This window comes from Hypomesus transpacificus, chromosome 14 (assembly GCF_021917145.1).
Source record: "Hypomesus transpacificus isolate Combined female chromosome 14, fHypTra1, whole genome shotgun sequence".
Classification (NCBI taxonomy): domain Eukaryota; kingdom Metazoa; phylum Chordata; class Actinopteri; order Osmeriformes; family Osmeridae; genus Hypomesus; species Hypomesus transpacificus.
Genome location: NC_061073.1, coordinates 1,427,005 through 1,449,954, shown reverse-complemented (window position 1 = coordinate 1,449,954; position 22,950 = coordinate 1,427,005). Strand labels below are relative to the sequence as shown.

Genomic DNA, 22,950 nt, shown 5'->3' with positions numbered 1-22,950 from the left:
TAAACAGAAGTCAAAGAAAAACTCAACCATAACTCTGATGGAATTATGGGTAGTGTAAATATTTATTATGGCTTACGGTTGGGAGAAGAAAAAAAATGTTTGCAATTATGTTACTTATTGCCAGATTCTATTCACTTTGAAACAAGTGAAAGTTATGAACCAAATTTTCATATTACAAACATATGTACAAGTTTTATTTTCATCAGTTTATCTTCACTATATAGTTTTTTACAAGCATAGTACCACATACACCAATCTATATACCATTAAAGTTACTAATTCTTATTTACAAAGATTTGGTAAAACCCTGATTTTATTTAACAGTATTTCAATTGAACTTGCAACTATTTAACATAAAACACTTCAAAAATACTTAATAGCAAAAACTGACTGTTCGCTCTTTAATCCAAAACACTTTTACCAAAAGGTAAAACTTGTTTGATTTCTTTTTTACATTATTCCCTGCAAATGTATTTTTTCCATTCAATACTTCAATACTGTAATATAATAAAACTATGGTCCCCAAGTACACATTGTTATACAGTGTAACGAGTACAGAAAACAAGTACAAATACTAAGAGGTCTTCATAACCCTAACTTTACATGGAGAGATTTTGTAAAAGAACTGTGGGAAGGTGGAGGACAGGGTTCTAGAACTTGTCATTGTTGCCGTTTTCATGCACGTCTCCATGTAGGATCCAAATATCCTCCTGTCGTTGGTTGTTCTTGTTGAAGTTGTTGTTGCTGGGCAGTACATGCCTTGTTTTGCTGCTGGGTTCGGTTCTGGTCTCAGCTGCGTTGCGATTGCCATTCGCCTGGTTGGGGGTGGAGGAGCTGCTGCTGCTGGGTCGTGGTGGCTGCCCCCTGCTGCTGGGGACAGGGAGCTGGGATTTGGGCCTGGAGGCAGGTCGCCTCTCGTGGCTTTGGGCTACGTTAGCTGGGCTTTGGTTTGCGTGATGGCTGCTAGTCTGCCAAGGGGAGGAAAAAGTAATGAGCAGAATGTAAAATTATTATAAAATGTGATTATAACTCACATTCAGAAAAGTTGTGCGTGCCAGAATTTCTATCAGCAACCCTGCTGGATATATATCTCTATATATATATCTTACAGTCTGTGGTCGCTGTTGAGCGGTTGTCTTGTGGTCAGTCTTATGTAGTGATTGTCCACTTCGAGAGCCAGAGAAGACTACAAATTCATCCTTTGATTGAGCAATCTGCAATGAAAATTGGGCATTTCAACTGTTCATTGAAATATAGACATATCACAGAGTACTACGACATAAGACTGAGGTCGAAGTCAGAGGTACAGTAGAATGGTACCTTGCTGATGTCAGGTTCTGATTTGCTGGTGCACATGGTCTGCAGTTCCCGGATCAGTTCGGTGTCGTCATCAGAGCAGAGAGACAAATTCACGAGGTCTCCATCCACCAGCCTGCCACACACACAACAACCTGATCACTCGAGTCAGTCTAATGGGTCTAATATCAGAATGAGCTCATGTGTAGTAGCCTACTGTCATGTTACTGAGCCAGTTCAACTGGATTCCTCCAACAACAACAAAAAATGCCTGAACATACACCACCTACTTTCAAAGCAAACATTGCACAACATTTTGCAAACATTTCAGAATGCTAATATTGAGACAAAGTATTATATAAAAATGAGGCATTTCATGTCCAGTTGTTACACGTTATTTTGTAGACATAAAGTGCTGCATTAAGAAAGTGGACAGATATATATAGCAAATGCAATGCCAGAGCAAGCAGAGTAATTACAAATTTAGATTAAATGAAAGTAATGTGGAGACGTTGTGCTGTGAACTCCATGTACTGAATATGATGTAACACCATTTATAACAGGGGCAATTAAATGTGTTTTCTTTGGGCCGCAAACTTTCATGATTTCATATTGAAGCACTGTCTGCCCTATACTGTATGTACTTTCACATCAGTATGCAGTAATTGTGTCAATACATATAGACCACCCTCACATCAGTTTGCCCTTGGAATGAGTCTCATTCCAAAAGGGACACAACTTTGGACGACTTCTTTTCCAATGTGATTAATTTTACAAAGCCATTGTTTCAAATGATAATGACTTGCATAAAGGAATGATCACCATCTTGGCTAACAGTTTTAGGATCATATATGACTGAAAGGGACTTTTGTTGTTAATCATCATATCATCCAACACAATGATGATGGGACATTGTACATAAAGGATCCAAGTTAGAAATGGAAAAACATTACGGTGGATTGAGCAAAGATTTTAAAAGTGATTTTAGAAATTATATACAAGAGCTGGCGGTGCAAACCATTTTAAAATTATGTTAATAAAAAAATAACTGCATTACTGAAGTCTTATAAATTCTGTATTCCATCAGGAATGCCATCTATTTCATGTGAAATACCGGACGGCCATGTTTCTGAGTACTCAGTCAAATGGAAGCAAAAACTGACCTTTGGCTGTTGTCGTTGGTAATGAAGCGGACATCAGTGTTGGACAGTGACCCTGTAATAAGAGGAGACAAAATATGGATAAAGAACAACTAAATGTCATCTTCACCTGCGTAAGATAACTAGTCTCCTCCTTACCCTCTCGGAGAGAACCACTCCAGTTCGTCAAAGTCCTCCCCTTCTTTCTTGGGCTGGTGCTGGCTCTCCTCCACATGTTGCAGTCCCTCCCCTTCCTGCCGCCACTTCCTTTACAGGAGCCGATGGTTGACACAGGGAAAGTCCCTCCCCTGAACTCCAACAGGTGCCGAGCGATCTCTGGGGAGGGCGATGTGCAACACTGATTCAAACCCCTTCATTCGACAGAGGTAACGCGTCCCCTGAAAATTACACGCGCGGCGCACACTTTTCATGCACCCACCGTGACACGGCAGGGGGCAGCCATGCAGCACCGCCTTGTTGACCAGGATGCTGAGAGCAGCTTTGACCACCGCCTGCTCGCCCCTGCTGAGGCCCTGGTCTCCAGGCGCCGGTCGCTGGGCCGGGGAGCGCTTGACTGTCACACGGGAGACGATGGCTTCCTCCACGCGAGGGACTACCACAAGGTTCCAAAGGCCGGCTAGCCACCTGGAGGACAGGCATAGACACAAGGGATCAAGAACAGCTCACATCCGTTAATATGGAAAAACTTGGTGGTACAAGTCAAGTGTATGAGCGTAAAGAACAAACACACACACACACACTTACTTGACAATGGCCAGAGAATTGTCGGGGACCACAGGGCAGGAGAGGAAGAGCTGGGGTCCGAGCAGGGCCTCGTGAGTCCCCAGGCGGGACAGGCAGGCGTTGAGCTGCTGCCACACATTGCTCACCCAGCCCAGGGTCTTCTCCAGCAGGCCTTCGGGGTCCCCGGCACAACCTTGCATCTGGGGGGGGGGGGGAAGGTAAAGGTAAACGGAGGTTTGGGTAGTACCAGAATATGAACCGTTCTGTCGACAAGCAATGACAAACAGGCTGAATGTGGTTTTATGGGATCACAACCATAAAATAATATTGAGAATGCAATACAACTTTAGGATCTGGCACTGTAATCCATGATATAATACATGTAATAATAAATCCACTTCCCCTTTAACACCATTGCTTGCAGACATTTTGTAATACTCGACAACATTATACGGTTTCTATTGATGAAATCCCCCCCATGTTTCACCTTGTGGAGCAGTTTCCGGCGAAGGTGCCTTCCCAGAAGGCCATGCAGCGGCTCAGCGTCCCATCGCAGGGTCACCCAGCGGAAGTGCTGCTGGAGACGAAGCTCCGAGCCTTGGAGGCGGGACTTGGACAGCGTGCCAATAAGAAAACCGCCCTCCAGGAAATGGTGCAGGCCGGCTTGGGCTGATTGGTTGAGAAGAAAATAAATTGTTTTTCACTTATCATTGGATTCCTATCCTCATTACATTCGATATACCCCTCCCCCCTTCCTCAAACAATGTTTTCTTCACCCACTTGTCACAAATTCAACTGAGATTGATGGCATGTTGGTTGGACGCGGTCCGTGGAGTCTCACCGTGTGGTAGGGGCAGCAGGTACGCCGTTCCTCGGTTCTCCAGGGCCTCACACAGGTCCCCCAGGAGTTCGGTCAAGGAGCAGGCCTTCTCCAGGCCCTCCAACAGGACCACCACACACCTGCTGCTGCTGCTGCTCACGCCAGACACCGGCACCAGGAATCCTGAGACAGAGAGACCCAGAGAGAATTCCACCTTATTAATTACATCCTCAATTAGACACCCTTAATATCCTTCAACTTCCAACAGTTGGTATATAAATGGCATATTCACCACAGTTGATGAATGTCTCCACGAGCTGTTCCTTACAAAGACTCCTGTCTACCTCCACCCTGATGATGTCACAGCACACACCCGCCACTTCCTGCTTTTGCTAGGAACAAAGGAACAGTGGTCATTGAAAGGACAGGCAGCTAATAACTATGGACACGATGAAACCAAAGACAATATGAATATGAATGAAAACACAAACACACAGGCTGGCCGGTAGGGGTGTGGTCTGTGGTGTTACCTTGATGCAGCGAGAGATCTGATTGGCCAGGTACTCCTGGCAGCTGCCCTCCAGACCGTGGAAGATGACGTTGCGGTACTGCTCCACCTGAGGGAATGAAATACAGAGAATAAACTATGACTGCATTAACACTGGGTGGATTATGTGGAAGAACACATCATTTTAAGTGGAAGAATGAAATGGTTGTATAATAATGGTTTGAATCATGTACTTCCAAGCTACACAAGAAGCCTCCTGGGTAGAACTGGTCATTAGTAAAGAATAGCTACACAGTGATGTGATTACATCCCTCGTGACTATTTAAGGGTTCCTCCACACTGTTCTGGAAGAGCTACTTAGATACTGTTCAAACCCTCCCTACAGTTGGCTCCTTGATTGAGTACACATTTAAGGAGTATAGAGACGAAACCCTTTATATTTTCCTGGCGAGTATCTATATGAAAGATATATCTTGTCAGCTGAGCGAATGGCTTACCTTACATGAATGTAAATTCATCCAAGTAACACATCAATTTAATGGACACAATTGTTATTATAGTCAGATCTACTTGTGCCTTAATGATGAGATGACAATATTGACAAGCCTATTAAGTTATGCATTGACAGTCAGCAATATTTTACAAGCCTCCTTACAACCATCTTACTTCTTGCCTGGAATTATAAATAATTCTGCATATTTTTTATAATGTAGTTTGCTTCTCTTGTCAAATAAGCAGGTTTGGCAGACGTGTCCATGTTTGTGATTGCTCACATTGCAAACACCGCCCCTATACGTGAACACACTCGTAGCTGGATTCTGGAAACCTGCGTTGCCTTGACAAGCTAAAAACTACTATTGTGACACGGTTTGTGGTTGATTACAGTTTTTAGGCTGAAAACAGCTAACAACAAAAATCCTTGATGTGTTGAAATTGCTTAGTTGTAAAGGCCCCAGGTCTATTCTGCTTGTTATTCTGCTTGGCAACTTATATTTTACGTATTGTATATTTTATTTTAATTGTATTCCACTTAGTATTGCTAGTTTATGTATCCTTAGTATAGTTAGACCACATATTTAAATTTAAGATTCCATATGTTTACTTTATGCACCTTCCTGCCAAAGCAAATTCCTTGTCTGTGCAAACTTTCATGGCGAATAAATCCCATTCTGATTCTGATTCTGAAGTCTGGAAACACAGAATACAGATCATGTCACCAGTAGGGGGCATCCTAGCACACCTAACATCCCAGACCCTGGTTAACTACCCTGGTCAAGAATTTCCCACATCCACTTTTGTTTGTCATTTCATTTGTTTGGGATAATTTCCCTCCGTTCTTTCACCTGTCCCCTCTAGTCTTCTCTTTCTCTCTCTCTGTATGTGAGTGAGTGAGTGAGAGAGAAAGAGAGAGACAGAGAGACAGAGAGAGAGGGAGAGAGAGAGAGAAAGGGAGAGAGACAGAGAGACAGAGAGAGAGAGAGAGTGAGAGAGAGAGACAGAGAGAGAGAGAGAGAGAGTGAGAGAGAGAGAGAGAGAGACAGAGAGAGAGAGAGAGAGAGAGAGAGAGAGAGTGAGTGAGTGAGTGAGTGAGTGAGTGAGAGAGAGAGAGAGAGAGAGAGAGAGAGAGAGAGAGAGAGAGAGAGAGAGAGAGAGAGAGAGTGTGCATGCGTACCAAGCGGATGTAGTTCTGAAGCAGCTGAAGAGGGATGAGAGACTCCAGGGCCAGCTCATCCACACAGGACTCTGACAGACCTGTCAGATACAGACAACCAGACAGCTTAGCAACAAGAACACACAAACACTTTACATTTGAAACAGCTTGCATTTTTCTGCTATTACTATGCAGTAAAAACACAGGGTTCTGAGGTCAACAGCCAGAAAAGACAGACAGAGGAGAATATTAAAAGCTAAGGTTGAAAGAAAAAAAATGCATCTCTCCACCCAACTACAGATGTAAAAAAGAAAATTAAACAGCAAACATTACCTTCAAATCAAATACAATCTTGAAAATGTGTTGACAGTCAACAAGTCAATAATCAGTGAAAGAACAATTAGCTCAACAATAATTAGCAAGACTTTTCAGTGAAGGAGTGAATTCTAATTTGAGCAATCTATTCATAGATGGAAATTGGGTTGCCAAGTACCTTTCAGTCGAAGGATGATGCGCTGGCACAGAGGTTTCCTGACCAGGTCCCAGGGGGGACGTGACGGCTTCTGACCTGGCAACCACACGGTGTCGCCTACAACAATGTAACCAGAGAGACAAGAGGAACATTGGCGATATAGTACTGAAACGCCCACAGCTTTACATACTATACACTCTACAAGTATGCATACTCAAGCAAACACCACAGCCAGGGCCTTAAAAAAAAAAAATTTGAAGTACCGAAAATTTAAATACAGATTGACAGGCACGCACACACACACTTCTCAAGGTGAGGACAACTCCAGAAACCATCTGGGTGTTACGGATGTGTGATCTTTCCCCCAGATCTTCCACTCCTCTTTTACCACCCTCTCATCCATAATGAATAGCCCATCCATCTCATCCTACTCTCTTAATTGTCCTTTATGTATTCATTTATTCCTGTCTATTGGAAGTGTCCCCCGTGAAGGTGGCTGGACTTTAATCTGTATACAACGATGCAAGTGATTCAGAAGGAATGTTTCAAGTGGAAATGATTCATGAAGTAAATCCCCAAATAGCTTAGAAATTAAATATGGCAAATATACATATATATGTAATCTTATTGACCGTGTTACATTTCCGTCTTTACTTCAATGAGAGTTTGATGACAGATAAGTGAATGCAAGTTGATCCCCTAAAACACACGGTTCTGAATCTCCCACTCCTTTCACACAGGACGAAAGCACGGGAACAAGTCCTACATTCAGAATCGTTCACCTCCTTCTCCTGTCAGATTGCTGACAGGGGAGGAAATTATAACTTGAACTGTAAGGATGCAATTGGGGGCAGCAGCTGTTTGGATGGTGCAAAGTCTTTAAAAATAGCATGAGACACCATGGTAAACTTGGCTGTCAGACTTGTGGGGGGACGCGGCTAAGATAACAGACTGAGCTAAGAATAACCTTCCCGATGTTTGGGATATCCTTACAAATAGCAGGCAACTCTTTTGGTAAACGTGCAGCTAGGGAAAAGGCATTAGGAACACAGACACATATAGACACACAGTTATGAAATCGTCCATGTGTTTCTGCCCCGGGCTTGTGTTCCTCCAGCTTTTGGGGCTCGAAGCGCCAGTCCTCACCTATGAGCCCTGAGGCGATGCTGGCAGGTGTGAGCCCCAGGTGGGTGTGCACGCCGTCCCTGACGTGTGCGTTGGCGGTTTGCTCTCCGCAGAGCAGCTGGAGGTGGGAGTTCAGGGCCAGGCCCAGGGCATGACTCAGCTCAGCCCAGGACGTGCCGTGGCCGACATGCACACAGCCCAGCGCGCTCAAACACACCTCTTCTGCAGGGACCTTGGGACAAAGGGGCTTTCGGATACTTTCCGGCATCTGGACACAGACAGACACTCTGTAGGAGTCTGTAAGCAGGGGAGGGGGGGGGGGGGGTGGGGGTGCAGGGAACATAAAGACAAGGGGAGGAAGACAGCCAGAGGACTGTGGTTACCTTAACGGATTATCAAACTTAAAGTAGGAGAGTAAAGTAGTCCCACAAAAACAAAACAAAACAAAAGAATTACCACTAACAATGTACCCAACTGTCAGTGAAGCCCAGTATACTAGAAAAGTCCCACACAGAAGCATGTGCACCCATGTCCTTGGCCTGTCTGTCGCTCTACTCACGCAGGTTCTCCAGTAGGTCTTTGCAGTCGTCCGTGGCCACGTCGTGAATGGTGCGGTTCCAATTGTCTCTCCTCTCAATATCCTGCTCGCTGTGACTACACAGCACCTCTAGGCAGTCCTAGATGCACGAAGAAACGAGCTAGAAACCTCAACGTTTCAGAATAGAAAGTGTTGTAGTGTGAGTGTGTATCGGGGGGGGGGGGGGGGGGGGGGGGGGGGGCATGCGTGTGATCCCAGGAAGAACATTTCTTAAAAGCAGATGAGGGGAATATCCCTCTCTGTGCGTACTGTAAGAGGTGGGCGTACCTTAAAGCCCCGAGCAGCAGCGATGTGGGCAGCGGTCCAGCCCTCACAGTTGGCCTGGTTGAGCACTGCACTGGACAGGACCGGGGCATGGTTGTGAAGGGTCGAGTTGGAGTTGGGGTGGTCGGTGTGGTGAAGGTCCGGTCGGCAGAGGAGGAGCCGCAGTGTGTCCACGTGTCCTGAGCTGACCGCTGCGTGAAGCGCCGTGCAGCTGTCCTGTGGGTGGCACGCAAACCTGACATTGTTTCCTTGATCTTTTCGTGAAAATAATGTACATTTGTGTCCTAAACCAGATTGGGAGTGGGGCACTGCAGGGCATCAAGGTAATACCAGGTGACGTTTGTATGTAATACAAGGTCCTTGAGGTCGGTTAAGGACAACTGGGGATATTTGTGGATTTGTGGGGACAATAAGGGGAGAAACGTACGGTTGTGGCTCGTGAACTATCTGCTCCTGCATTGAGCAGGGCCTGTACACACTCCAGCCTCCCGGCCGCGCTGGCCATGTAGAGAGGGCTCTGTCCTCCGACTGCCCCCTGGTTCACGTCACTCCCAACTCCCACTAGAACATCAACACACCTGTTTGGGGAGAGGAGACATGGTTACGTGAATGCACACTTTGGCTATGCCTAATAAAAGCCTGAAGTAAGTTGGATTCATTCATTATTTCTTAAAAATTGAATAGGAGACGGTTTCTGGATGAAGCTGTCAATGCTGACGAGTGACAGAGACCACGATTCGGTCACACTCCCTTTAAGTCAACTCAACTTGGACAAGTTAGTTAACCTTAACCCTAAGTCCTATGTGTGGGTTGTTATGTGGGCTAACTTTAATCCTCATAACATAAATAAAAGATAAAGTATGAATTAAAAAAAAGAACATAAGCGTACTGTCCAAGACTGATCTGATGTGGCTGGAAAGTTGATCTGCCTGCAAACACTTAATGTATGACCTCTTCTATCCCTTTTCTGATTCCATATACTGTTAATACTAATATACAGTGCTTAATATTCCGAAAATAGAATTTCATTTGTGTGCATTGACCACGTTATTTGTGTGATTTGGCTACATTAATGTGAATATTATTACTGGAGAAAGTGGTGCTGTTTCGCCCTGGTGTTTATCCTAAAGTTAACCAGACAAAGGACAATGTAAAAGAGATGACCCTCTCTCTAAGTGAATATGTTTGCTAGTAGGCCCATGTCTAACTTTCCCTTAATGCCAAGTCTCCTGCATCCTAAAGTATAATCTGTCAACAGGGTCGGCTCCAAATCCCATTTGGAATGCTGTGCCCCCTCAAAAAATCATTTTGTTCAAGTATATATAGGAAATATTGGCATTGGGTATAAATTAAATATCAAGATGGCTACACTTTCCTGCAGAATATGCAGGTCTGCTCTTATTTTGACTCTCATACATGCTTTGTAAATGCATGGCCCTCTTGTGAAAAAAAAACAGTTCTGGAGCCGAGTCTGTCTGCCAACCTACTCAAACTTGAGCCGAAGGATCAAAGGCCAGGTTTCCTCAAGAACCATCTTGCATCTACCTAATAACTACTGTACTTTCACAGCTACTGGAGATGTGTGAAGAAATGCAGTGGATGGAAGAAAACACCAGTATGCAGGATATTTGTGAACACTGTCTTAGTATGGATACAAATTGGATGAGGGCTTTGAACACTAACCTGTGGTGGCCATGAGCGGCAGCATAGTGCAAAGGAGTAAAACCATTTTCATCAGCAACATCAGCAGTCACCCCCGAAGTCAAAAGTAGCTTAACGCAGTCTGTGGGATGAAGGGGGGGGTTTGAGCAAAGTTAAGAGAAGTTAAGCCCTGTTGTCTAACTTTGTTCTCCTCCAAGTGACACTGAGGTTTCACAGCTGTCTTTAATGTACTTTTGCACTTCTGATCGTCAAAACATTGCGAACTCTCAAAGCTCACCTCGATACATCCGCACGTTGTGTGCCTGAAACGGTTTGAACCCAAGGATGGATCAAAATATTACTCAAGCATGCCACAAACTGCTACAGGTTTACTTGCCCAATATCCCACATCATCACCATAGGGTTTAACTTCAATTGCAACTAATAAAGTACTAATGAACAGAAGTCATTTTTTTAAATTAAATTATTTAAATTGAATAAATCAGTCTTCATCAGTCCAAAATATACATAGACTGGGGCCTAGGCCAGTACCTGTGTGTCCATTTTGAGCAGCAGCAAACAAGGCAGAGGTTGGGTGGTCTTCAAGGTGAGTAGTAGTAATATCCATTGTATCTGGGTTAAGCAGCATTGACATTAAAGTGACATTTCCCTGGGAAGCAGCTTGGAGGAGCAGGGGGCGCTCGTTGTCCAGGGCAACGGGCCCACCGCAGGTGAGCGAGGGGACTAAGGAGGGACGCCAGCCTGCGAGGTGAAAGTGGAATGTGGTTATTTAGACGTGAGGAGGCCAGGGGGGGGGGGGGGAGGGGGATCATGGTACTGTGGTACACCTGAGATCAACGGAATGGGGATGCACAGTTGTGCAGTGCAGCCTACTTTATTTATGGAGTTGTCGTGGGATTTTCACATTGATCATCATGGTAACTATCTTACTAGATGCCTGATAAACCAAACATCCATCCACTAATCTCTCCATCAACCGATTTTTCATTAATTAATCATTGATCAATATAAAGATACCCAAATGATTTGACATTTGGGAAATGTGTTGCTTACATTAACATGCACACAGACATATCTAGCAGAGTGTAATAAAAGTATGTCAAAACACAATATAAAGTGCACAATAGCAAAGAAGAAGCACAAATGTCCATATAATAATAATAATCTACCCTTGTCTACTACATGGGGAAGTTCCCATGCCCACTATGACTATGGAAGGAACCTCCTAGAAAGCTAGCTAACAGCATATTTGAGCTATGATGTTTATTTGGCGTGTCTCAGGGCGTGCAGGTTAACAATGTGCAGTTAAGAGCAGAGAGAGCAGAAGACCTTCCGAGCACACCCTCGTCTGAGAGACTGAAAAGAAGAAGAGAAGGGGGAGGAAGGGGGAAGTCTAGTTCAGTATTTTAAGGACATCCGTAACGACAGCCAAAACCGTCACGCTTTTCAAAATGTCCGTCTGTGTTACAGTTTTTTAGGCACTGCCTTGCAACATTCCACCTGGCTCTTTTGAGCAAAACAAAAATGGTGTACTTGGTGTGGGGTAGGACTATGGCTTGATTTCCAAGCAGTCTTCTGTAGAACAGCCCCAATTCACATATTTTAAATATTGATGTGCCAAATACAAGAGAGAGTGGGGTAGCCATGTTTCAGACCAAATTAATTTTAACAATTTTGATGGGAATACCTCATTTACAAACAAAAAAAATCATACATGTGCAAGTAATAAATCGCTGCGCAAACATGCATATTGCGTGTTCGCCCAGCCTAGGTTTGCTGGTACTCCCTTTGATATAAAGCGACAGTTCAAACAATAATCCTAAATACAGTAAAACAGCAACCTGTAACATTGCATAAACATTTTCATAAACATCACAAATGAATGCAGGAGTTTGCTTGAAGAATCCACAAGGGGAGATGTTAGTGGGAAGGGAAAACAGGAATTATACAGGGAGGAAATGGGACGTTAGGAATGTTTCGCGGCATGCGATTGGACAATGGAAGGGAGGAACAGGAGCAGCCTCTGGCATCAGCTTCAGAGAAGAGGGTTACTCATAGGTACCCTGCACACCCAAATAACCAGGAAACTGTGGGCAAGCTAACGGCTCAACACTGGGGTGTAACATGTTGCTAGGGGCTAGCCTGGCATGTGACCATCCCTCGCTACAGTGTTAGAGTCTGTGTGAACCTGAGAAGGCTGACATGACAGAACAGAAGGGCTAGAGAAAGCACCCAAAGTGGGCGGTATCAAGTACGGAGATAAGATCTCAAGCAGTGGTTTAGAGGAATGGTGTCACGTGTGTGTGTAGGCGTGACGGATAGTGTCAACTGCAAAGGGAAGAGCAAAGCTGAAGTTCGCTTGACCTGATTACTATTCTGATCAGGATACATCAATGTTTTTTTCATCGGTTTCTGTCTGTCTTCGAGGGAAATGCTAACGCTAGACTAGGCTAGCTAACCTGGCAAGAAAAGAGAATAGAGCAGAGAAGGGAGGCAGTGGGGATTGTGGTGCCCCTTTACCTGATGCTGTTGCCAGGGGGCTGCCGGGGGCACAAGGGCTACGAGATGGAGCACTAGCTGAGGAGGAGGAGGAGGGGTTTACGGTGGGGATACGGACAGTGGTGGCGGCGCTGGCAATGGGGGGGCACTCTGCACATGCTGCCGGGAGTGGTGGCCCCCTCGGTCCCCCCGCTACAGGGGGACTGGCACCCACCTGAGACGCGGTCAGGGCTGGGACCAGGTCCAGTGCCGGTTTGGGCGGCAGCTGGGGCGTGGCCGGCTTTAGCCCTGTCCCGGGGGAGCGGCTGCCATCTCCTATCAATTTGATAGGCGGGTGAGGGGGAGAAGGGGTTTGGGAGAGGCCTGGTTTTTTGGGTGGGATGGGCGGCGGGTTGCCCCGATCGATCCTGGCCACAGTGGGCGACTTGTGGCCGATCTGGGAGTGGCCCAGCCGGCCGGGGAACGAGCCCCCCTCGGAGGTGGAGTGGGGCAGGCCTGGGCGCAGCGCGGCCGCCCCTCCGACCGGAGGACTGGTGAAGCGCGACAGGACCTGCGTGACAGTGTGGCGCGCCTGCTGCTTGGCGGCAAAGTTATCGCGGTTGGTGGGGGAGAGGTCCCGCACGGGTGGGCTCTGGGAGACGGAGCCGTTCTGGTCCTGCTCCTGGAACTTGTAGCGGGCGGCCTGGACGCGCGGGCTCATCCCTGTGGGCAGGCCGTGGGGCAGCGTTTGCCCGCCCTCGCCTCCGTTCTCCGCTTGAGGCAGCACTGCTGAGCTGCTGTGGACCAGCCCCCGGCCCGCCCCGGCAGACTTGGGCAGGCTCAGACCAGCGTAGTTAGCTGGGGTGGGCTTGATCGGTATAGTGAGAGGTGTCTTCTTAGGACCCTCGGCCTCTGTTGGGGTGGGCAGGTCTACTTGGCAGGAGGCCGTCTGCGAGCTGATAGGTTCCGTGGCCACAGCGATCGAGACCATGGATTTGGGTTTGGCCGGGGGACTGGTTGCGGCGGTGGACTCGACCGTGGCTGTGGGGGTAGCGGCAGGGGGTTGGGCAGGGGCGACACCGGGGGCCACAGGAACATTTGTACCGTCCTTAACGTCAACCTGTTTTGTCCTGAGCTGCTCCACCTGCTGGCGCAGGCTCTGGCTCTCGGCCTCCTCTCGGCCCAGCCTGGCGCGCAGCTGCTCGCGCTCCGTGTCAAACTCGGAGAGCTGCTTCTCCATCTTGGCCTCCATCTGCTGGCCGCGCTGCCTCTCGGCGCTCAGCTCCTCCTGCAGCTGGCCGGCCTGGCGGCTCTCCTCGTCCAGGCGGGCGGAGATCTCGTCGAAGCGCTGCGACTCCTCCACCACGCGGGTGGCGAGCTGCTTGCACTCGCGCACCAGCATCATGACGATGTGCTTGTTCTTCTCCCGCTCGTCCTTCAGCTGGGCCGTCAGCTTGCGGTGCTCCTGCTCCAGGCTCTGCAGCTGCAGCTTCTCCAGCTCCAGCTGTGATTGGAGGAGCAGACACAGGGTTGTGATTGGAGGAGCAGACACAAGTGTTGCGTCGGGGGGGGTTGATATGCATGTGTGTCAGAGGGACATGCTAATGCACATGCCAAGGCATCTGCAAGACACACACTCAAGACACACATCCTAATACTGCATCAGACAACCGAACACACACACACACGCGTTCATGTCACGTCTACGTCAGCGATCATACAAATGTTTACCTTCCGCGAACAGAATTGTCATTCCAAATTCAGATATCACAATGAGAGGTTTGAATCCCAAGCATCCTGCCCAGGGATGTGCACATGTAGTTTACAGTTGAGGCATTATGCTCGTGCATTGGTCAAGGGTGATAGTAATATGATTTTTCTTTACTTTTAAAGATTTTTCACAAGCTTTAAATCACCACATGAAACACAGTTTTATACACACATATTCCACCCAATAGTTTTGCTTTATGGGCTGAAAATGTACCTGTATAAATGTACACACAGTAGAAATGTACAGAAAGGCTAAAGAGCACTATCAACTCTTATTACCAACGACTAATATGTACTCTATTCTGTGCTCAATACTTGTGTGGGCATGTAGAATTTGCCGGAAAAGGCTTTCATTTGGACATAATCTGTGAGTCAACAGGGGGAAAGGCCACAAAAATAACATTCTTTAAACTAGCTCTCTCACCAACAGAGACGGTAACAAACCTTCTAAATATACAAATGATTTTCGATGACTTGACACCCCCGGGGGGACTATATCTGGAGCGGAGATGCTATTGTTAGCTCTGTGTTGGCAGCCAGTGTCCACAGGCATAGTCAGGCTTTCCAAGCAATTGCCTGGCTGCACTGCTCTAACAAGCCCCAACAATGAAGTAGATCCATCCTGCTAATCCACATAGTAACACATCTCATTACTGTACGAGACAGTAGGCGCTGTGTGATGCCATTTTTATGAATAGGTTTTAAAGAACAAAGTGAGTTTGTAGTGGCATTCTTCTCCTGCAATGCTACAGCTTCTTGGTAATAGTACGGCTCTGGGGCTATAAACGGATCACCTCATTAATAATTGCTCTATTTTAGGCCCTGTAGTATAAGGTACAGTACAGCATGTTTATCTTCCAGAAGGTTGATTTCCATCGTCGACAACTTGAACTATTCTTTACAAACCAGGTTCCAAACAAACAGATACTACGGTGAAGAAATTTGGTAGAGGAGAGAGTTAGCTTTGTAGATGCTAATACTTAAACTAATGTCAATATTAAATTATATTACTTAAACAACCTATACAATAAATATGTAAATGTTCAGGGTACAAATGACATCATCGGCATGCATGTTTCTACCTCATCAGCTGGAACCTGCTCTTTGTCTCATGATTTATTAATCACACCTTGCCATCCTTATTCCTGAACACATTATTTAGGCTTTTTAGCTTAAGACCCCATGACGATGGTATGTTTGCCTCAGAAACCTCAAAACCTGAACTATAGCTGTCCTCTCAAAGGGAAGTTGATTCTCTAAACATTTATGGTGACTGTAACCATTTGTCGAATCGAATCTAACAGCTAGCTATAATGTCCATTGATGTCATAATGCTGAGAACTGGTCACGAAGGCGTTTAGCTAAGTCGACATTGGAACTATTGGGTTTCCCAATACAATATCCAATATTTCCTAACTGTCCCTCCTACAGTAGATCCAAACCCTTTTTATTTCCCCCTCGTTTCTTTCCTCTCCACCTCAATGTTTCAATGTTTTATCTACACCCACATTACTGACTAGAAACCCAGTTGTGGATAGTTTCTGGTATTTTGACCAGTGTCTGAGTTCAGGAAGAGGACAAGGGGGTCAACTGTTAAAAAGTACACATTGTCGCCAACGCATTCTCTGATTCCACACACTGAAGCTGGCATGCAAAGCATAACACCTGACAGCGAGTGACACATACACGCAATAACCTTCGCTAACAACCTGCAAACATTTACACCATCCCACTCACACTCCCACACTTACCAGCCTTCTCATTCACGCACACTCTTACACACTCATCCAATACCTCTGTTGGAAAAGCAGAGAGAGATAGAGAGGAAGATGGAGCGTGTGTGACAATAGACAAGGTCATCTACGTGTAACTGCACTCGTGCACGCACACACACACATTCCTGCACCCATCCTGTTCAGACTCCCCTACCCTCTTCTGCCGGCTCTCAGCGGCAGCCAGCTGGGCGGACATTCTCTCCTGCATCTTCCTGCAGTGGGCCATGACCGCCTCCAGGACGGACATGGGGCTGGAGCCCACAGGCCGGCGTTCTTTGTCCCCCCCGGGGACACACTCAAAGTCCCTCTGCAAGGCCAAGAAGGGGTCTGTCACGCTGAAGTGGCTGTAGCGCTCCTGAACGAACAGCTCCTTCCGCCGTGCCTAAGGAAGGAGGAGAGGGGAGAGAGTTGGAGAGAGTGACATCAGCATGGGCTTATTTCACCAGGGAGGTCTGTTGCCCTTCTTACCATGTTCTTTAACATAATTTCAATATGCAGTCGTTGATGGACCACCACATTTTATGCAAGCCTATAGAGTGGATTAGACACACAGGAATCTATCAGGTGTAAATTAAAGAAGTGCAATTGATGTCTGTACCCAGATGTTTCTCATTTCATCTGACTGTGATTGACCGTTACAATCTACGTTACCATACCATAATGTAAAAAAGACTTATTGGATTCACCGTTCAGCCGCGCAGGGGAGTAAAACTTCATACATACTGTCATTGGAACATTAACAGGATAATCAGATATATAACTTAAATTGCATTTGATGTGGTTTTTGGTCAGCATTACAATTCCAAAATAGTGATTCGTTCTTACATTCACATTCATTCATTCATTTAGCAAACGTTCTTATCCAGAGCAACTTACAGTAAGTACAGTAAGTACAAGGACATTCCCCCTGAGGCAAGTAGGGTGAAGTGCCTTGCCCAAGGACACAACGTCATTTGGCACAGCCGGGAATCGAACTGGCAACCTTCTGATTACTAGCCCGATTCCTTAACCTCTCAGCCACCTGTTTTTATTACTCGTAATAAAAACGTAATAACAGATTATAATAATAATTAAATAATAATAATGTAATAGAATAGCTGAATCAGTCAATTGTTTGTCAACCAAGGGTGATGGCTCTGGTTGGCTAACTTACATTTGCCAGTCGACTCCACATGGTCAGGGTGGTGGGGGAAAAGGTGAAAGGTTGTGTTGGTGCAAGGGGAGCATTGTTTACCTGCCTAACTCGATAGCCATGTAACACTTGTCTGTTTTTTCTCATTTCTAAATGAATAATGCTATAGCCAGCCAACTACACTTTTTTGTGAGATTTGTATGCATCTATGAATATTTGCATTCAAGTAAGAAATTGATTGTATTCGTTTTTTTGAGTTTAAGCATGTACTTTCACAAAAACTCAGCAGTAAAACTGAAAAAGTTTTCTTGCGTTATACCCATACCTTCCAAACCATTTGTTTTAATCATACCGGTGCCAATACATATGACTATGAATTTGACTGGATAAGAAATTGTTTTAAAACCAATTGTGTGATTGTTATTTTATTTGTAAAAACGAGAGATGGCTATTTAGCCATTTAGAGGAGCCGTTATGGTTCTTCTGATGTTTATTTGTAGAACTTTTGTGTTAAAAGGGACCTGTTTGTTTAGAATAAAGACATGACATTCTTCCCCATCTCCTCTCCAGGACCAAACCCCAAACATGTGATCCCTGCTGCTGCCAGATTCCAATAACACAATGTACTGAATACTAATATGATTATAATAATAGTATAAACTAACATCCCTTGCCCCCACAAGACTGATCTGCCTTCGGCCCATCCTTAACTAACAAAACAAAGTTGACTTTTGATCCCATTACAGTTTAGATTGTCATTAATGGTTTGAAGTTGTCTTGGATGAGTAAATGAAAATTATTCTCCCAAACGTATTTCTTTCTTTTGCAAACTGGATTTGCACAGTGGTAGACTACAGTAAACGCACTCACAGATGTCCCTAGCAGGTGCAGTGCCAATAACCAAGTTGCTGTGTGTGGGAATAGGCAAATTAATTCAAATTAGCATCACTACCGCGGACTAGTAGTAAACTGTAATGTTAAGTACCCCAAATTAAATGTGTAACATCTGCAGCCACACACTTTGAGTACACACACACACACACACAAACACAGTACTTTGTGCCCAAAGGACAGTCAGGAGAAAAGCTTTTAAAAGATGATCTAAAAGATTTGTACCCACTCAGCCATGCAGGCTTTGGCTGCATCCAATCTACAGGGTCACAGCCCCTGTTAAATAACATGGCTGGAATGGAGGTATGGAGAGTTTTTGTCTCTAGATGGATGTGCTTCAAACAGGGACATTACACAATTAAGTATTGTGAGCAGGTGGGTGGTCGGGTCACCACTGAGGTTTGGTGTAATGCAATCTCAGTCGGCAGTAGTAGATGGGCTGAGCGTTTGTGTGCTCACCTAACTGGAACACGACACTCATTGTTTGGAATATTAGTATTTGAAGCAAACTTTCTACAGGTGAACTTATATAGTTACATTAAATAAAGTTGTTAATACTGTATTATGTGAAATTGCAAAAAGGTCACATATTAATAGGATACAATTGTTAAGCTATCAAGAACTGTCAAACCTCAGAGCAGACCACAAACTGTCTAAAGGATAATAACCAGAAAAAACAAAACAGCAAACAGCTTGTCATGTCAACGTGTTGACCATCTCAAATGTGGAAAACTGAAATGCAAGAGTACTATAGAATATTCTGGAGCCCGTCAGGGGATATTCTGACTAAATAAAGAAAAGAGATACCAACTTGGCCCAAGATGAATATGGTGCTTCGGGGTGTTTAAACCTAATGTGAGATGAGTGAAAGAAAGAGAAGAGAGAGAGTACAGACAAGGGAAGCCCAGCGTTGCCTAACAAGGGCATAATGTTCCCAGGCGCAGACATGTGCACACTAGGATAAATACTTTGGAGCGCACATACACAAACACAGTGAAGACGCACGGTAGATGGATGGAGAATTACAAACACACAGTTGCAATTCTCATTCTGACCATTTACAGTGAGGGGGCTAGCATAAACAGTGCACTTACAAGGAAGAAGAGAGAGAGAGAGAAGGAGAGACAGAGAGGTGGATAGAGAAAGAGATATATAGAGAGAGAGATAGATAGTGAGAGCGGGAGAGAGAGGCCAAACGCTGGCTAAAATGGCCATAAATTGGTATCTTCTGGTGCAATTTACCTGGAAGTCAGTGGAACTGTGTTCATTGTATGGGTTTAATAATTGATTTAACGATGGTGTGCCAGCTTGTCCTTTGGCAAATCCTTAGCCTAGTTGAGAAATCTAAGACTGTGGTAAAAATGTTAATGGGAAAGACGTTTTATGAGTTGAGCGAGTAAATGAGTATAAATGAGAGAGGGAAGAACAGAGTTTGGATGGGGGTGTCATGTGAAGGCTGAACATCAGCCATCTGGTGCTCTCCACTGGGCTTTCACAAAATCCCGTCCCTAATCACATGGGATCTACCATACACGGTCCCCATATTCCACAATACACATGCATAAATGCATACACACACACACACACACCATGAAGAGTCTGTGTTTCTGATGGTACGTCATCCCCAAGTCATACAATGACCAAGCAACAATAGGCTGTACAACAGAACTTTTCAATGGGATGCCTCTGTGGTGCTTTACGCAAAAGGGGAAAAAATACTTGAACTTGTAACCTTGAACTTGTAACAGTGCACACTTGTTAAATGTATTTCTGCCAGTTCCTGAATTGTTGATATAACAGCACACAATTTTGCATAGTAAACAGAGTAGTTACTTAGCAGAAATACCATCCAGCAGCTCCATCAAATTGATAGATAAAAGATACTTATCGAAAATGGTTTTACGTGCAAGTGTGCTCAAATAGATATTGAAACCATCTATACTTCTATATGTAAATTGTTCGTAATATGTACCCAATCATCATATCATCATATATGGAATAACACTATTTCCCTTTCTATTTTCATTCAGTGTCAAAGTTTCTTCAAGGTTAAGGGTTCTTCAGGTTATTTTAGACAAACACATACAGAAGTATGAATCTAATACATAGCATGGTTCACATACCAGTCACACATTCCTTCTCCTACTGTGTGTTACTATGCAGACTAGCACTAAATGGTAGAGATATGTTTTACCCAGAATGCCCCTCAGTGGTAGCTCTCCTCATGTTTAATGAGCTCAGCTGAAGGCTTAAAATGAAAGTTTGATGAAGCCCCAGATACAGTAGAAACACACATTTACTCTGACTTTCTGCTAGGTCACAATCAAACAATAAACTATGTATTGACATGAATGTAGACATCTAGACACACATTGTCTCTCACAACAATGTATAGAAATAGACATGAATGTGATATTTCTCTATTAGTATTGGGTAACCATTCTGACAATAATCCCACTATTTCAGTAACTTCAATTTTTGATATATAACATCCTAATTTCTGTCTGACAGGCTCCAATAAAACGATAGATCAGCTTCATTACAAATGTTTGAGAAGAGGCCTAATATTTTCTTAGATTCTTCAGGGCTTTATCAAAATCGGCAAACACAGGGGTTCTGCTTCATACAGCGGAGTCAGTATGTTTACATGGATGCCGGCCATGGGCTTTAGCAACACTGCAGCACCCTTTCCTACGTGAACGTGAGGATTCTCATCACATCCTACACAAGTCGGACACCTGTCTCACGCATTCATGAACCTGCCCATGTTAGGTTTGGATGGCACACTGACGCTGATGTCACATCTCTGGAGGGATCTGACAATATTTGTGCAGCATCACTCACCATTCAGCCTGACAGAGTTCGACTCTGCAGAAAAGGAGCTTCTAAATACAGGAGTGACAAGCAGGTAGCACCGTAGCCAGGAAGATGGGAGGCCCAAATCCTTGCCAATTCACTTTATTCATTCCAAAAGAATTTGGAAAAGAGCTAAGTACTAAGTAAAGGGTCTGAATACTTATGTAAATATACTTATGTTAATATTCTGTTAATGTTTTATAAACGTGAAAAAGAAATAACTGTCAGTATTGAAAATATGAGGCAGTGTGGGGAATACTGAGAAAAAATGAATACATTTTAGCAAAAGACTGTCAGTTTGTAGACAATGTGAAAGGGTCCTTTTTCTGAATCTCTTCAAAGGCACTATTTCCCAAAAACCCTTGCACTCTCCGCATTAACTCAGTGACCCACTCTATATTATAGGCATAAGGGAACACGCTAGCTTGTTAGTTAGTGGGAGGCCTGCTCACATGTTTACATGCCAGCACTGACATGGGAAGAAACTCACTGGCCAACTCAAAAACTAAAGGGCAGACGATGGCGTGCACACAATTACAGACAACCTCAAGCCCCAACAAACAATATACGGTTTCATTCACACACATAGGGAGGACCAGGTTAGGCAAGAGAGAGGGGGTCTATTTTGGTGTCCATCTCCTATTTCATTCTGCAATCCCCGAGACACCGTCTCACGTGGAGGGGCCCTCTGTGAACACGTTCACACCCTGCTAAAATGTGATTGCGTTTTACTGACATAAAACGACCAATCAACCAGCGGGGGGGGCATCATCTCATCCACTCACAACAGACAGAAGGAGAGGAAATGGAGAGACATGAAAGGAAGATGAGTAACTGGGAAGGCGGAAGATGTTGGATTGAGTGGAAAGGCAGACAGAGAGAAGGGGGGGGTTGGGGGAGAGAGAGCACATCTTCCTCTGACCTACTTCATGAGCCTCTCTCAGATCCCTCAGTTTCCCTTTTAGAATGGCACCCACCCTCCTTAATGAGCACTCACCCAAACTGTGCAGCAACACCTCACACATTGAGATGACATTAACTACATTGCAATACTTTGAGTAAAACACTGTAGGAATTGCTATGTAATTAAGACGTGTTAAGTGTACGGGTTATCGAAGAAGTGTAAGAGGGAACAGTGTGGGAGAGAATTAAACGTAGTAAATGGAGTAAGTGTATGTTGTAAAGGGGCAGGTGAAAGTTGTGTTACAAAACAAGATAAATGTTAACATTCACTTACCCATGACAAGTACAACCTCCCCCATACCAAATTTCACTTGTGTAATTCTCCCCTCTGACTGACAGGCATTCACCTACCCCCCCCCCCCACCTACCACCACCATCCCAGTCCAACTAAATAAAATGCTCCACAACCAATCTTCAACCGTCACCCATCTTGATTCAGTATTTATGGCTCCAGCAGGCAAGAGCAAACACACTGAGCTTTTCATATTTTTCACAGTTATGCTCTGGTTGGTGTGATCTAGATAAAACCAGCTAAGAACTTAAAATGGGTTTCAATTATAAATGTTTTAAGAGGGGAGAGGGGGGAGAGAGAGCGAGAGAGAGAGATAAATAGATAGATAGACAGAGAGAGAGAGAGAGAGAGAGAGAGAGAGAGAGAGAGAGAGAGATAAATAGATAGATAGAGAGAGAGAAAGAGAGAGAGATAAATAGATAGATAGAGAGAGAGAGAGAGAGAGAGAGAGAGAGAGAGAGAGATAAATAGAGAGAGAGAGAGAGATAAATAGATATATATATATATAGAGAGA

At 44.8% G+C, this 22,950-nt stretch overlaps 1 protein-coding gene across 1 annotated transcript in view; it reads right to left on the bottom strand.

Annotated features, from left to right (window-relative positions):
• Positions 1-38: 38 nt before the first annotated feature.
• Positions 39-22,950, bottom strand: part of cttnbp2 (cortactin binding protein 2) — a 31,484-nt gene continuing 8,572 nt past the window's right edge. The window contains exons 3-23 of the mRNA XM_047034839.1: positions 16,457-16,684; positions 12,800-14,261; positions 10,811-11,020; positions 10,301-10,400; positions 9,045-9,195; positions 8,621-8,833; positions 8,315-8,432; positions 7,777-8,052; positions 6,652-6,747; positions 6,180-6,259; positions 4,530-4,616; positions 4,292-4,391; positions 4,021-4,182; positions 3,667-3,848; positions 3,201-3,379; positions 2,875-3,080; positions 2,595-2,771; positions 2,460-2,511; positions 1,321-1,432; positions 1,110-1,214; positions 39-968 (exon numbers count right to left, since the gene is read on the bottom strand). Of these exons, the coding sequence (XP_046890795.1) occupies positions 651-968; positions 1,110-1,214; positions 1,321-1,432; positions 2,460-2,511; positions 2,595-2,771; positions 2,875-3,080; positions 3,201-3,379; positions 3,667-3,848; positions 4,021-4,182; positions 4,292-4,391; positions 4,530-4,616; positions 6,180-6,259; positions 6,652-6,747; positions 7,777-8,052; positions 8,315-8,432; positions 8,621-8,833; positions 9,045-9,195; positions 10,301-10,400; positions 10,811-11,020; positions 12,800-14,261; positions 16,457-16,684 (4,614 nt within the window). The 3' untranslated portion in view covers positions 39-650. The remainder of the gene's footprint in view (positions 969-1,109; positions 1,215-1,320; positions 1,433-2,459; positions 2,512-2,594; positions 2,772-2,874; positions 3,081-3,200; positions 3,380-3,666; positions 3,849-4,020; positions 4,183-4,291; positions 4,392-4,529; positions 4,617-6,179; positions 6,260-6,651; positions 6,748-7,776; positions 8,053-8,314; positions 8,433-8,620; positions 8,834-9,044; positions 9,196-10,300; positions 10,401-10,810; positions 11,021-12,799; positions 14,262-16,456; positions 16,685-22,950) is intronic.